The following is a 16,599-nucleotide window of genomic DNA, read 5'->3' as shown; positions in this document are numbered from 1 at the left end:
ATGCAGTGCAAGGTTTAGTGGCCGAGTTTTTCCCAAAACCTTCACTTGGGCCTCTCTGTCTTTAGGAACATATCATCCTCAGTTAGAGTGGGGCACCTGACCACCCAGCAAGAAACTATGCTTGCCTATCTCTGTTGCAGATAAGTAAAACCATGTAACTAAATTCAGGGGTAATGCGATCACAGATAAGTGTGATAAGCCCTACCTCTGAATCATGCCCTTAAAAAAGAAAACCTGGTTTTTCTCCATTTGTTCTTCATCCCTTCTCAAGTAGCCTGGAAGGCAAAGAGGATCTAGAACAAGAACACAGAAGGTACCTGGCTTCCTTTACAAAAGTCCTCTACCCGTCTGCAGCACTTACTAACTTGGACTTTTATATAAGGAAGAAACCAATTTCTCTATTAGCTGAGCCATGTTACCTGGCTTTTGTGCAGGCAGTTTAACCAATGTTTTCAAGAATATAAACTGGTTTTTCTAGATGACAAAAATCTTCATAGCTTTCACCCTGTGCCCTGACTAAAGGAATTCTGAGTACAGTTTCTAAGAACGGAATCTGTACTTTCCTCTACTTGGAAATGGTAGGTTTTCATCAGGTATGCCAATAATCAATTCCACAGACATTCCAATACCACCATGCACGAAGAGGGAAGGAGAAAAGCATGCCAACTATATTGAGAACATCATGAGGTCAACCAAACACTGCCACAATGGCTGCTGGGAATGTCCTCAGACTCACTCATAGTACCATCAAATGACATCATCTATCTCCAAAAGTCCATACTTAACAGATATGAGTCATGTGGGGAAAAAAAAAAAACTAAACCAAATTGTTTCTAAAAAAAAGCCCAGTTTTGTCCTTACTGATGCAATCTGAAATCATTTTATTACTCATAACCTGCACTCAGCAGTTCAGTTGAAAACAAAATTGTATTAATTCCTTTGTGCTGGGTAGCCAATGGCAGTATGTAAAGCTGAATCTGTTTCTGATGAGTCAGTTCTAATGTTGATTTCACCACAACTGAGGACCATTCTGCAGCTGGTCTACCTTTTTTAGCTATTCTCAATTGGAGTTCCAGTAGAGAATTAAGCCCTACAAAAAATGGCTTGTGACTCCTTTCTCAACTTTCTAGAAAATGACATACAGTAACTACCACTCTAGATACGTAAGGCAGAGGTTAACGTACAGCAAACAATGGATGTCCAAGGGCATCAGAGCTTAGTTCTCTGCCAGAATCCTGGATAAGAAAGCATTACACAGACTAAACATCATGTGTCTGGCTGTCTCTCTCTCTCCAGGGTTATTATAAATGTAAGTCACTTCTTATCACTCCAAAATAAGCTGGTCTAAGAACTAAAATGAGTTGTGTGAAGTCTCCTTACCTCAAAGCTTAGATCTCTGTCATTTATACCACTAAATGTATTGCTGGCAAGCACTATCCTCTCTCAGCTGTATACCATATGGTCACCTCACCAGTGAGAGAATAACATGGTGAAGGACACTCACTGTAAGGAAAGATAAAAGAAAATATGCTGAGACAACTGGGTATCCATATGCAAAAAAATTAAGTTGGTCCCTAACCTCATACCATACACAAAATGAATACAAAACAGACTACATGGCTCAATGTCAACCTAAAATTGTCAAACTTTTAGAAGCAAAATTCATGACTTGTAGTAGGCAACAGTTTACTAGGTATCATACTCAAAATATAAGTGAAAGGAAAAACAAATAAATTGGACTTCAAAATTAAAAAAATTTCTGTTGTAAACAATACCATCAAGAAAATAAAAAGACAACCCCATATAATGGTAGAAAATATTTGCAAATCAAATACCTGACAAGGGAGTTGAATCTAGAATATATAAAGAACTCATAACTCAAAAATAGATTAACAATCCAATTAAAAGTGGACAAAAGATGAGTAGGCATTTCTCTAAAGAATATCTATCTATATATACACACATATATAGATGCTCAATAAGCACATGAAAAGATGCTCAACATCATTAGTTACTGAGGAAATGCAAATCAAAACCACAACAAGATACTATTTCACACTCACTAGGGTGACTAATGAAAATAAAACAGAATTGACAAAATGTAGAAAAATGAAACTCCCATAGATTGTGGTAAAAACATAAAATAGAGCAGCCACTGCAAAAGATGGTTTGGCAATTCTTCAAAATGTTAAACATAAAATTACCATGCAACCCGTAATCCCACTCCTCAGGTACTATATATAAGGATAATTCAAAAGATCCATGGAAAATGGAATGAAAAGCTCAATTTGATGCAAAAACTTTTGAAATCCATGCATAGCATAGTCTTCAAAGAGCTCATGAAAATGAGTAATATGAGAAAACTATGTAGGGATTTCAATTTTTTGGGACCAAAATAAAGTTATATTTTAATTCAATTTTCCATGAATATTTTGAAGTTTTCTGCATATCCAACAGAAATGAAAACATAAATCCACATAGAAATATGTATACAAATAGTACAGCAGCATTATTCTTATAGGTCAAAAAGTACAAATAAGCCAAGAGTCTACCAACTAACTGGTGAATAGATGCATAAAATGTGGTATACATCTACTCTATGCAAAATAATTTAGCAAGAAAATAATTAAGTTCTGATTCATGCTACATCATGAGTGAACTTTGAAAACACTGTAATTAAAAGATACCCATCATAAAAAGACCATATGTTACATGATTCCATTTACATGAAATAGCCAGAAATCCACAAAGAAGTAGATAACTGTTTCCAGGGGTTGGAGGAAAGGGAGAATGGAAAGAACAACTTCTAATCAGCACAGAGATTCTTTATAGGATGGCAAAATGTTCTAAAATTGACTGTAATGATGGTCGCATAGATTTGTGAATATACTAAAAACCACTGAATTGTATATCTAAAAGGATAAACTTTATGCCATATGAATTATATTTCAACAAAGCTGTTTTTTGGAAAAGAGAAAATAAAAGATCACTGTGTGAACCCCAGGGCCATGCCATCCACTTTGGAGCATGTCATAACTACTCCTGCTGAGTAGTAACATGAACTGGAAATTAAAACGGGACGCTGGGGTAGAACACGAGAGAAAATTTAGACAAGGTCATAGTCAAAGTGGAAGATTTAGCCATCTTTGTCCCAGGTAAGGATCCATCCCCCAGGCTTGAAGGTGGCTGGAAGATGGCCAAAGGTCTCAGTGAACATGAAGAATAAAGTATACTTCCTTTATGGACTGACATCACCAAGAACTGTCCATTTGAAAAAAAAAATCATCTGAAGAAGAAGGCTACAAAGATGCAGAATGGGACTTTGGTTTCCAAGGCGAGCTGCTACCACCACCCACAGAACATGCTGATTTTCTTACCACAAGAGTGTAAACAAAACAAAGTCCACAGAAGCCCCTAAGACCTGCAGGGCTCCTACAGCAGTGTCATGATGGTCTGGAGCATTTTGCATCAGTGACCAATCGGGCTCACTAAAGTTGAGAGACAACAGATTTCTGCTCACAATACTTCACTCAACTTCACAACAGACAAATTAAGGCAAATCTAGGGAAGGATGGTTTGCCTAGGGCCTTGCCATCTCAGTCCCTGGCCATGTCTACAAGAGTCCTCATTCTCCCTCGGCTACCTGTTCTACCTGTTTAGACAAATGTTACAGAGGTTCTGAATGTGCCCATTCTGTGTTGAAAGAGGTTAACAACAGAAAGTTTATGAGGATTAAAAATAATCACATAACACATATATTGAAAATTGGGGATGTGGGACATGGAGCTAGCCATTTACCCCAGGGGAACACAAGATAAGACGAAGAGGGCAAACTGCTATGTAGAGCGCTGTCATACAAAATCTGGGCCAGCAAAAGGAAGAGGGGTAGAGAAGGAAACCAAACCCAACCAACACAATATAGCCTAGGACTTGCCTGCCTCTGAGTCAGGTTGAGTCCTAGTACTCATAAAGCTTTCTAGGTGACTGAGACTTTAATCCCATCACAGAGATGAGAAAGGTAAGACAATTATCAAATCTGTGTACAGGTGTGAGTGTAAATGTAAACACAATTAGATACATATATTTGCAGATTTAAATGGAAGTTTCTGCTGTCACTCTCATTTGTCTGATTCACTTACTTTTGGACTGTAGGATGAGGTTTCATGGCTGCTGTGGAAGTTGGCCCACCTACAATGGTAGAAGGCTCTGGGTTTTCTGTAGCTTGATTTTCAGGTCTGAATTTTCTACGAATGGGCTTTGATGGCGGCTGAGAATATGGTGCATCCTACAAATTAAAAACAAAATGAAAATCAAAAAGTTAAATGCCCCCCTACCCATCATGCCAATGCCCATGTTATTGTAGCCCTATCCCCAAGATCAGATGGCTGTTCTATTCAAACTACACATCTGAGGATATATAGCTAATTCCTGGCTTGGCAAGAACTGGAGGGACACAGGCATGAGATTCCAGTGGCCTCCCAGCCTGCCTACCCTCTTTCCTTCCTTCATTCTTTTAGTCCTTCCTTCACTCCTATTTAGTTTTTCATTATTTTAATATTTTAATTGATTAAAATGTAATATTTGTACATTGTATGGAGTATGGGGAGTATGGGAAAATATTTCAACACACACACATACATATAGGATAAACTAATCAAACCCGGCCTACACTTTCTATTTCCTTATCTTTTCTTTCATTTGGGAGCCTCCAGCTCCTGTATTACCTGTTCCTGACATCTGGAAGGATGTCAGGTCCAGAGGCCTTCCCTTTTTCTCGTTTATCTTCTTTTGTTCGTGTTTCAAGCAGACTATCACTTCTTGGCATTTGCAACTCACATAGACCCTGTGTGCATCTCACAGCATAAGGCCTTTTCTAACTGCACACAGAATGGACTTCTGGCTCACTTTGGGAATATAAGTTTTGGATTTTATAAAGGTCTTAGTCACAAAATCATCATTCTCTTACTCCTGATTTCTAAATGAAGTGGAACAAAAGAGCCATAGTATGTTCTGGAAGGAGACAGTTGGACTGTTTCATTGGAAGATCCTCCTAACTTGGTCTCCTGAACCCAAAGCCCACTCTCTCTGATTAATGAAGGGCCTGGGAGAGAGCGGAGGGCAACTAGAATGGGGAAGAAGACGAATAGGGAGCGGAGGGCAACTAGAATGGGGAAGAAGACGAATAGGGAGCAGGATGAGTGAGTGGCACCTACTAAGCAGGTGGCAGGTGACTCAATGGCATGGCCAGGCAGAAGTGAAGACACTAGGATACAAGAGGAGACCATGGGATAAGACCAAGAGGAGGAGACTATCCCACTCCAAGAGGTACTCATAGAGGCTTGACACATATGTACAATTTCACTAAAGGCACGTGTCCCTTCTCATAGCACTTTTTTATCTCACTAGAAGATCAAAAGGCCACCATGATTAGCTGGAAGGTTGTGGGGTGGCAGGGCGGTATAAATTGTCAGCAAAATCCAATGTCAAGCCCAGGAATCTTTAGGTTCTTAATCTTCACAAAGAACCCACATTTCAGAAATCAAGATCATTGGAATTCCTTTCTGAAGGTGGCAGCCTTAAAACAGTACATATGCTAGTAGAAAGCAGGGCTCATAATGCCATCAATACAGCATCCTCATGCTGGTCTTACCTTCTTTGCTGGACTACTTTCTCCAGCCTGCGAAGGGGCTCTGCTCAGCTGTGGGAGTAACTCAGCCTCAGAGACTTGTTCAGACTGTAGCAAGAGATAAGAGGGAGGACGGAAATGCAAAAACACAACCACCTAAATATATGTGAGAGAGCACTTAGGAAAATAGCCACTAAGGGAAAATTGATTTAGACCAAGTTATAAGCAAGCATGGTTAAGTCTGCTGATCCCCAGAGAAAGCACTTTCATAGACCCGTTAATACTTCCCATTCCTCCTTTCAATCTTATGAAAAGGAACCAGGAGTCCTGGGCACCAGTTCGAGTTCTGGCTGCTCCACTTCCAATCTAGCTCTCTGCTATGGCTGGGAAAGCAGTAGAAGATGGCCCAAGTGCTTGGGCCCCTGCCACCCACGTGGGAGACCCAGAAGAAGCTCCTGGCTCCTGGCTTTGGATCGGCCTAGCTCCAGCCATTGCAGCCATTTGGGGAGTGAACCAGCAGATGGAGGATCTCTCTACCTCTCTCTGTGTAACTCTGCCTTCAAATAAATAAATCTTTTTAAAAAAAGAATCTTTAAAAAAAAGTGCACTTTTAGTGTTAAATTCCTAATGAAGAAACACTCCATTAAGTGTAGCTCTTTACCTTAATAAAAGGAAGAGGGTGTGTGGAGGGAAGAGCAACGAGAAGGGTTGGTACTGCTGAGTGGAATGGAATCAATGAGCAAAAGCACAAAGAATGGCAAGGAATGCCCCCAACGCGAGTCAAGGCAGGGCAGGTGCCGAACAGCCCAGTGGAAGGAAACAGGCTGACTAGGTGTCACATGCAACTCCTTGTTTCCCCAGGGCTCGTGGCCTTCAGCTGTGCTCCAGTACTTGCTGTCAGCTGCTATTAACCAGTGAAGCAAAAGGTGAACACGCAGAAAAAAAAAAACCTGCACATGAACCAATGTGATTTCCACCCCATACTAGCATCAGTGCTCTATCTGCCCACAAACTAATCTACACTGCAGAAATACACACTGTAGCACAACACAGTGTCTTCACGTGCCACTTGGGTTGCTATTTGGCCCTCTCTAACCTTCCTCGGACTCTACAGAAACTGCTGCTTCCCATGGGTGCTAACTTTCTCCCATTTCACAGACTTGGGCTGTCTCTCAAATCTTCTCCTCATTGACCTGCTCGGCATGGCATCACTGACTGCCTTTTCATTTCTTTTTTTTTTTTTAATTTTATTTAATCTATACAAATTTCATGTATTTCTTATATACAGATTCAGGAACATAGTGATACTTCCCATCCCATCTTCCCTCTCACCCATGTTCACACCCTTCTTCCTCCTCCCTCTCCTATTCCCACTCTTAATTTTTACAAAGATCTATTTTGAGTTTACTTTATACTCATAAGATTAACCCTACACTAAGTAAAGAGTTCAACAAATAGTATGAAAAAAAAAAAGTTTCCTCAACAGTAGAGACAAGGGCTATAAACAACAAACCCCCTGTCCCTGGCATGTGAGAAGCTGCAACCTCCTATTTGGAATCATGCTCGCTCTCTCTCTCTCTCACTCTCTCTCTCTCTCTCTCTCTCTCTCTCATGTTTTGACTCCTCTTATTCCTCAAATGTAGAATCTCTCAAAATTCTGTCTTCAATTTCACCTTCCCAGTTTTCCCTCTGTTCATTCTGCCCCAGATTAATTCCATTTGCTCCTACATTTTGTACCAACCAAATCTCCACCTCTTCTAAATCCACTATACAGGCTCCCAAGGTGCCTGATTTCTAAATCCAAGTATATTTTCTAAGTATCTTCCTAAATCCAAGCATATTTTTATTCCTCTCTACTATTAAGGATAACTGTCCATTACTGTCATGTTATTAACACTGTGGCACACTGAACACTTACTATGTGTCACACACTGTTGAGTGCTTTGCATGAATTCTCACATTTCAGCATCACAGCCCTAGGAAGTAGTTCTCTCCATCCTATTGATGAAGACATTGAAGATGAAGAGGTTAAGGAACTCACCCAAGATGACACAAATAGCAGAATCTGAACACAGACCTTAAGTTCCCAAGCTGGGCAGGTAACCAGTACACTCTAGAGACTCAGGCATTCTTAGATGTGAGTGTCTTGAGTGCTACTCACTCAGAACATATGTACCGAACAACTTCTACAGGCAGGCCCTGTGCTAGTGCTGGTATTCAAGGATGAACAAGCCAACGACTGGTTAAAACGAGCTTGAAGTCCGAGGGAGAGGCAGAGAAATGACCGGAAAATTGTGTTTCCATGGATTGTGGTGGGCACATGTGGCCACTACAGAAACACTGGGCAAAGGTAAACTCTCAGCGGAAGCCTGAGCAATAAGCAGGACACAGCCAGCTAACGGAGCAACACGTGGGGGTGGTAGGAAAGGAGGCTCCCCAGTGGGCTCATGGAGGACCTCCTAAGCTCCAGTACACAGAATTTCAGCCTGAAGTACCACAGGGGTACTGCGGTCAATCTCCAAGACAGGAAACACAGGAGAAGCAGAAGTAAGGCACAGTGTGCTTAGCACACTGAGTTTGAAGAGCCTAGGAAACATCAAAGCTAAGCTGTCTAAGGGCTGTTCATTGTCAGGAGTCTGGGGAGCACAATGTTCACCTCCCTTTCCCTAGAGGTTCTGACAAATGGTGTCATAGTCCAGTATGAGGCTTACATTGAGCCAAATGGCAGTTTTACACATGGCTGAGGGAGGGCCCAATAACCCCCTGCATGCCTGCTTTCCCATGAACTGTTTTGAAGAAGGCAACTCACACCTGAAGCCTCCATTTGCCTTCCACCAGAAAATCTATCTATTGTATCAAAGGCATATGGCCAGCCCCACTCCAGGAATGCAGACTGCCCATGGAAGGTACCACAGGTCCACAGCAACATATCCCATCAGGGAGGCAGAGAGAGGTGACAGGCCCCAGCTCTCGGCTTTTCAAGTGGTCAGGTCTCCGACATCAGGCAGAGATGTGTGCTCTACTGCTCTCTTCCCTAGGGAGATGAGTGATGTTTCCTTCTCATGGAATTACTGAGGAACATGATAAACTGGCCCTCTTTTCAACATAAATGAGGATTCTGAGCACAGCAAAATACTAGGGTATCTTTGTTATTACTTCCTTTTTTTCTTAAACATCTCTATAAACACAAACAGCACTGTGATGGGGGTGAGAAGGATGAGGAAGTAACTGCGAGATGTACCTCAAAATATTTTTTTCCATGTACAAATTTACCTTCCTAAAACTGCAAAGGCCTGGGGTGTTCTAGCTCTGTGACTCTTAAGAGACAGCTCCATAGTGTCAAGTCAGACTGCATCTAACATCAGTCTCCTTAGGAAGAAACGCAAGAACTCTCCACCCCTCCCTTCAGTTCCAGGACCTGTTCCAAAGCGGAGGGAATCTCATGAGGCAACTGGAACACGGGAATCAGAAAGGTCCCAGAATACAGAAGAGACCTGTAAGAGCCAGAAGTAATCCCAGGAAGAGATGGGGGAAAATAAAACAGTTTGGGGTGGGGGGGAAGGTGAGATTTAGGCATACAAAATCCCCATTCAAAGTAAGCTATTTCACTTACCTTTGTAGAAATAGTGGGGGTGGGAGAGAGGGTATGGGGAGAAGAACTGCTGTATTCCAAAAGCTGTACCTATGAAATTTATATTAGATAGGGGCTTTCTAAGAAAGAGAGAAAAAGAAAGAGAAAGAAATAGAGGAAAGAAGGAAGTAAGCAAGGAAGGAAGGAAGGAAGGAGGGAAGGAGGGAAGGAAGGAGGGAAGGAAGGAGGGAAGGAGGGAAGGAAGGAGGGAAGGAGGGAAGGAGGGAGGGAAAGAGGGAAGGAAGGAGGGAAGGAGGGAAGGAAGGAGGGAAGGAAGGAGGGAAGGAGGGAGGGAAGGAGGGAAGGAGGGAAGGAAGGAGGGAAGGAGGGAGGGAAGGAAGGAGGGAAGGAGGGAAGGAAGGAGGGAGGGAAGGAGGGAAGGAAGGAGGGAGGGAGGGAAGGAGGGAAGGAGGGAAGAAAGGAGGGAAGGAGGGAAGGAAGTAGGGAAGGAAGGAGGGAGGGAAGGAGGGAAGGAGGGAAGGAAGGAGGGAAGGAGGGAAGGAAGGAGGGAAGGAGGGAAGGAAGGAGGGAAGGAAGGAGGGAAGGAGGGAAGGAGGGAAGGAGGGAGGGAAGGAGGGAGGGAGGGAAGGAGGGAAGGAGGGAAGGAAGGAGGGAAGGAGGGAAGGAAGGAGGGAAGGAGGGAAGGAAGGAGGGAAGGAGGGAAGGAGGGAAGGAAGGAGGGAAGGAGGGAGGGACGGAGGGAAGGAAGGAGGGAAGGAGGGAGGGAAGGAAGGAGGGAAGGAGGGAGGGAAGGAGGGAGGGAAGGAGGGAGGGAAGGAGGGACGGAGGGAAGGAAGGAGGGAAGGAGGGAGGGAAGGAGGGAAGGAAGGAGGGAAGGAAGGAGGGAAGGAAGGAGGGAAGGAAGGAGGGAGGGAAGGAGGGAAGGAAGGAGGGAAGGAAGGAGGGAAGGAAGGAGGGAGGGAGGGAAGGAGGGAAGGAGGGAAGGAAGGAGGGAAGGAGGGAAGGAAGGAGGGAAGGAAGGAGGGAAGGAAGGAGGGAAGGAGGGAAGGAAGGAGGGAAGGAAGGAAGGAGGGAAGGAGGGAAGGAAGGAGGGAGGGAAGGAGGGAGGGAAGGAGGGAGGGAAGGAGGGAGGGAAGGAGGGAGGGAAGGAGGGACGGAGGGAAGGAAGGAGGGAAGGAGGGAGGGAGGGAGGGAGGGAGGGAGGGAGGGAAGGAGGGAGGGAGGGAGGGAGGGAGGGAGGGAAGGAGGGAAGGAAGGAGGGAAGGAAGGAGGGAAGGAGGGAAGGAAGGAGGGAAGGAAGGAGGGAAGGAGGGAGGGAGGTGTGGGGAGCAACCTGGACTGGACTAAGTTACTGGAATTAAGACTTATTCTATGCATCTGCTCTCCCACAATGTGGCGCTGGGAGAGGAGAAAACAGCTTCTATGCAGCTGCCTCTCGCCAACTTGAGTGATGACCTCCAGGAGCTGATCCTGCTCCTGATTGGAGGAGAGCAGCGTACTCGGCGTGTGGGCAGCCGAGCTGGGATTGGCGGAAGAGGACTATAAAGGAGGAGAGAGACAACATGCACCAGGAACATCTAACAGGAACATCTATCTGAAGGAACACCTGTGCAGCCCCCGAGAGAGCCGGCCGGCGGTGTGCTGCTCCCCCGCGGAAGTGGGGAAAGTGGCGAAAGTGGCAGGGGGAACCGCCCTTCCACGGAGGAGGAAGGGATGGTAGCCAACCCGGGAAGAACCAGCAGCAAACCCGGGGAGGGCCGAGCAGACGAAAGAACAGCGCAGGGTCCTGTGTCGTTCCTCCACGAAGACGGGGAGCGACATAATGGTGCCGTGACTCGGATATGAAGCCTAGGCAGGGTTTAGTGTCGTTCCTCCACGAAGAGGGGGAGCGACATAATGGTGCCGTGACTCGGATAGGAAACTTAGGAGGGAAGAAACGGGAAGAAGTGGGAAAATACTGGAGAGAGAGACTAGCAAAGAGCCTAGGGAAAGCCGGACGAAAAAGGTGCCGGAAGGAGCTATTGAAAGCCTAGGCATAGACTCGGATACGGACTACGGGGGGAAGCTGGGAGAAATCTCTAAGGTCGAAAGCGAAAGTGAAAGCTAGAACAAACAGACTTGGATACGGACTGTGGGGAGAAGCCAGGAGAAATGAGGGAGGAATATTGTTGGAAGAAAACTTAGGGAAATATACCGCGTAGAGAAAAATGTTAGGGAGGATGAAGCCGCGAGTACAGGCCGAGGCGGAGATGTAAGCCAGCTTGGAATTCTTTAAGTCAGCCCGGGGGGCAAAAGGCGAAAATCTGGAACCAGAGGCAGAGATGTGGGCTGCCAGGTTGGAATCCGTCAGATTAGCCCGGGGAGCAAAGGACGGGAAGCCAGACCGAAAGGCGGAGACGCATAAGCTAGGTTGAATTCGCCAGGTTAGCCCGGGGAACTTAGATTGAATGCTAGTGGCGGAAACGTAAGCTACGCTGTGTGACTCGCGGAAGCCGCCGCGTGCAGAGAGAGCACGGGGCGTGAATAGATAGGGAACGTGGGGCTAGCGCGAGGCCGTGGTGCGGATGCGAAGGGGCGCGGAGACCGCGGAGTGCGCGCGCGAAGCCGGGAAGCCGCGCAGATGAGAGAAGCGTGGGCTGAAGTGGCTCAGGGCTGGGAAGCCACCGCCGCGGGGCGAGGCGCCGAGAAGCAGCCTCCGGGCGGGCGCCGGGAAGCCGCAGGGATAAGAGAAACAGAAGTCTAGAAGTGAAATGAGAGAAATAGGAATGCTGGTAGATAGAAGTAAAATAGGAGAAATAGGAATGCCCGGAGATAGAGAAATAGAGACAGGCCTCCCCACAACACAGCAATGAGAGAGCTTGGATTCGGTCTGCCTGATTAGGACGATAAGCACCTGCGGGCGGCTAGCAGTTTATGCGCCGCAGGTCACCGAAGACAGGCACGAATTAACACCAATAAGTCTCCCCACAATACGGCAATGAGAAGGCTTGGATTCAGTTTGCCTAATAGGGCTTGTAAGCACCTGCAGGCAGTTCTAGCAGAGCAGAGCATGCGCTGCAGGGCACCGAACACAGGCACGCATCAGCGCCTAAAAACCTCCTCACAACATGGCGAAGAGAGGACCCAGATTCGGTTTGCCTGATTGATAGGACTTGTAAGCACCTGTGGGCAACTCTAGCAAGCAGAGCAGAGTGTGTGCCGCGGGACACCGAAGACAGGCGCGTATCAACACCAAAAAATAAAAAGAAAGGGGGATCTGTGGGGAGCAACCTGGACTGGACTAAGTTACTGGAATTAAGACTTATTCTATGCATCTGCTCTCCCACAATGTGGCGCTGGGAGAGGAGAAAACAGCTTCTATGCAGCTGCCTCTCGCCAACTTGAGTGATGACCTCCAGGAGCTGATCCTGCTCCTGATTGGAGGAGAGCAGCGTACTCGGCGTGTGGGCAGCCGAGCTGGGATTGGCGGAAGAGGACTATAAAGGAGGAGAGAGACAACATGCACCAGGAACATCTAACAGGAACATCTATCTGAAGGAACACCTGAGGAACATCTGAGCAGCCCCCGAGAGAGCCGGCCGGCGGTGTGCCGCTCCCCCGCGGAAGTGGGGAAAGTGGCCAGGGGGAACCGCCCTTCCACGGAGGTGGAAGGGACGGTAGCCAACCCGGGAAGAACCAGCAGCAAACCCGGGGAGGGCCGAGCAGATGAAAGAACAGCGCAGGGTCCTGTGTCGTTCCTCCACGAAGACGGGGAGCGACATAATGGTGCCATGACTCGGATATGAAGCCTAGGCAGGGTTTAGTGTCGTTCCTCCACGAAGAGGGGGAGCGATAGGAGGGAAGGAGGGAAGGAAGGAGGGAAGGAGGGAAGGAAGGAGGGAGGGAAGGAGGGAGGGAAGGAGGGAAGGAAGGAGGGAGGGAAGGAAGGAGGGAAGGAAGGAGGGAAGGAAGGAGGGAAGGAGGGAAGGAAGGAGGGAAGGAAGGAGGGAAGGAAGGAGGGAAGGAGGGAAGGAGGGTAGGAAGGAGGGAAGGAGGGAAGGAGGGAAGGAAGGAGGGAGGGAAGGAGGGAAGGAAGGAGGGAAGGAAGGAGGGAAGGAGGGAAGGAAGGAGGGAGGGAAGGAGGGAAGGAGGAGGGAAGGAGGAAAGGAGGGTAGGAGGGAAGGGAAGGGAAGGAAGAAAAAGTATGAGGCTTACATTAGGCCTAGCAACTAGAAAGCAGAACAAATCAGGGAAGTTCCTTTGCTATTTCTTCAGACTTTTCTGAATCATCAATTCTGGAAGAATGATAACCCATGAAAACAGGGGAGCCTTGATGGCTCACTTTTTTTCTCTGAGCATTTGAGAAAGTTGGGGGAACAACTCTGCCACCATGATAGTTGTGTTCCAAAGTTTTGCTTCTCTGAACTGAAATTCAAGGCCTGACTCTAGTGAAAGAAACAAGTATTTGGTTCACAATTAACATTGCAAATGGAAGAGCTGCCTTCATGGCTTCTGTGCAACAACACATACCTAGGCAGGATGCAGCAAGCCAGGAAAATGTACTTCGAGCAAAGAATTCGCTGAAACCCAAGATTATGTACCTTATATACTCCTCTGCCCACAAATGACAAATGTATTTTCATTCTCCTTTTGCAATGAAAACCCTGCATAGGAAATGGATTTAGAAGGTGCCACCATTCTGAATATGGAGAATTGTCTGTGGCTTTGCCCATTCCCTTGGTTGATGGGACAATACAGCCTCTGTTCAGCTTGCTTCCCAAAAATGGACACAGGCCCAGAGAGGCTAAGTACTTTTGTTCATTCACAATTCAATTACACAGATATTTATTTTGTACCTCTGATGTATCAAGGCCCATGGTAGATGTGTGAGATGTAAATAGGAGGAAGCCTGCTATCAAAGGCATTGTGGTGGCCACGCCAAGACCAACTTTACCTGGCTGCCACAGCCCTCTCCCAGATGCTTTGAGTGTTGGCTACTAAGGACACACAGCTTTCCTTTTCTAATCCCAGGGTTCATGTAGCGAGGAAGTGAGACCTCTTGCCATAAGCCATCTGAGTGAACTATCACAGAAGTAGATCCCTCAGCCCCACTTGAGCCTTCAGATAACTGCAGTCCCAGATTACATCTTGCCAGTAGCCTTAAGAGAGTCCCTCAGCTAGAACTACCCAGTTAAGCCACTCTAATAATCCTGACCTGTGGAGACAGTGAGTTAATAAATATTGGTTGTTTTAAGTTTCTAAAAAGAAAATAACACTCTAGAATGTATGGAATTTTGAATCTAATAAAGTAGAATGACAGAAAGGAGTAGGGAGAAGACAAGGAGGGCTGATGATGGAGAAGGGCAGTGAAATAGATTGATATATGGATTGCCTGCTGCCCACTGAGCACTGCCTTCTACTTCCATGCTTTGTGCTACACTGCAACATGCAGAAATCAAGGAATGTCTAATCTTTTTTGGAAGTACCAAATTCTTTGAATTAAATATCTCCCAGTATGAAATGCTAAAGTAGTTTCTGTTTTCTCTACCAGACCTTGATGGATATCCAAGGTACTTTAAAAATTTCTTAGAAAGTTTGAAGGTTTATTTATACTATTTGAAAATCACAGTTGGAGAGGGAGAGGGAGAAAGAGATATCTTTCATTTGCTGGTTCACTCTCGAGATGGCCACAACAGCCAGGGATGGGCCAGGCTAAAGTCAGGAACCATGAGCTTCTTCTAGGTCTCCCACATAGGTGGCAGGGGCCCATAACACTTCAGCCATCTTCCTCTGCTTTTCCCAGCCATTAGCAGGGAGCTAGATGGAAGTGGAGCAGTGGGACAAGAACCAACACCCATACGGAATGCCGGTGTTGCAGGCGGTATTACACCACAATGCCAGCCCCAGAAAATGGAATTAAAAGATAAGTTCAAGGGGATGGCACTGTGACGTAGTGGGTAAAGCTGCCACCTGCAACACCAACATCCCATATGGGCACCAGTTTGAGTCCTAGCAGCTCCACTTCCGATCCAGCTCCCTGCTAAAGCACCTGGGAAGGCAGCGGAGGATGGTCCAAGTCCTTGGGCCCCTGAAACAATGTGGGAGACCAGGAAGAAGCTCCTGGCTCCTGGTTTCAGCCTGGCCCAGCTCCAACCATTGTTGCTCTTTGGGGAGTGAACCAGCAGATGAAAGATGTCTCTCTCTGTGTGTCTCTTTCTCGCTTCCTCTGTAACTTGGCCATTCAAATAATAAATAAATCTTTTTAAAAAGCTTATTTTGGTGGACAAGCTCTTGCAGTTGATGCTTTGCTCCTAATATACCTTTTCCAAGAACTTTTTGAAAATTGCTTATACATCCATGTTGAGGATTTAGAACTTATTCTAAAGAACTTAGAGCCATTGAAGAGCATTAAGTAGGCAAGTGATCTACCTAGATTCGTATTTTATAAAGATTATTCTAGATCCAGGAAGTGACAAGGACTAGAAGCAATCCATACTAGAGAAAGAGAACCCAATTAGAATGCTGAAGAAGACAAGAGACAATGTTCAGGGTGGGCATTTTACCCAGTGGATAAGACACCACTTGGGATGCCCACAAATCAAAGTGCTTGAATTCAAGTCCCAGTTCCACTCCTGATTCTAGCTTCTCGTTAACCCTGGGAGGTAGTGGGGATGGCTTAAATACTTGGGTACTTGCCACCCAGGTGGGAGACCTGGAATGAGTTCTCTTTCTCTCTCTCTCTCCCCCAACTCCTTCTCTCCCTTTCAAATAAAAATTAAATAAATTTTTAAAAGGAGATTATGATATAGACCAGGGTGGTAGGATTGGAGATTGGGAGATACGAGAGTTACTTAAACAGAAAAATAGGTATGAGCGGTCTTCAACAAAGTTTATGGAAATGAATGTTACAAAAAAATGCATGGATTTCAAAATGGATTTTACACCAAAATGAGATTTTTATTTTTATTTTTATTTTTTTTTTATTTTTTGACAGGCAGAGTGGACAGTGAGAGAGAGAGACAGAGAGAAAGGTCTTCCTTTGCCGTTGGTTCACCCTCCAATGGCCGCCGCGGCCGGCGCGTTGCGGCCGGCGCACCGCGCTGATCCGATGGCAGGAGCCAGGAGCCAGGTGCTTTTCCTGGTCTCCCATGGGGTGCAGGGCCCAAGCACCTGGGCCATCCTCCACTGCACTCCCTGGCCACAGCAGAGAGCTGGCCTGGAAGAGGGGCAACCGGGACAGAATCCGGCGCCCTGACCGGGACTAGAACCCGGGGTGCCGGCGCCGCTAGGCGGAGGATTAGCCTAGTGAGCCGCGGCGCCGGCCCAAAATGAGATTTTTAATTCTAATTATCTATGAACTTTGGGAAGTACCATCCTACACCCTTGGTGATTGGTGAAATGT

The 16,599-nt window shown here is 46.1% G+C and overlaps 1 protein-coding gene across 10 annotated transcripts in view; it reads right to left on the bottom strand.

Moving 5' to 3' along the window:
- REPS2 (RALBP1 associated Eps domain containing 2) overlaps positions 1 to 16,599 on the bottom strand; it is a 256,482-nt gene that overhangs the window by 14,968 nt on the left and 224,915 nt on the right. For 8 of the 10 annotated variants that reach the window (XM_008272394.5, XM_051827621.3, XM_002719927.6 and 5 more), the window contains 2 exons: positions 5,651 to 5,734; positions 4,140 to 4,285 (listed from right to left, as the gene is read on the bottom strand). In XM_008272394.5, the coding sequence (XP_008270616.1) occupies positions 4,140 to 4,285; positions 5,651 to 5,734 (230 nt within the window). The remainder of the gene's footprint in view (positions 1 to 4,139; positions 4,286 to 5,650; positions 5,735 to 16,599) is intronic. The other 2 variants (XM_051827618.3, XM_051827622.3) reach the window with 1 other exon arrangement.

This window comes from Oryctolagus cuniculus, chromosome X, assembly GCF_051225735.1.
Source record: "Oryctolagus cuniculus isolate XC-2025 breed Fujian yellow rabbit chromosome X, ASM5122573v1, whole genome shotgun sequence".
NCBI classification, from domain to species: Eukaryota; Metazoa; Chordata; class Mammalia; order Lagomorpha; family Leporidae; genus Oryctolagus; species Oryctolagus cuniculus.
This window is presented reverse-complemented; position numbering and strand designations above follow the sequence as displayed.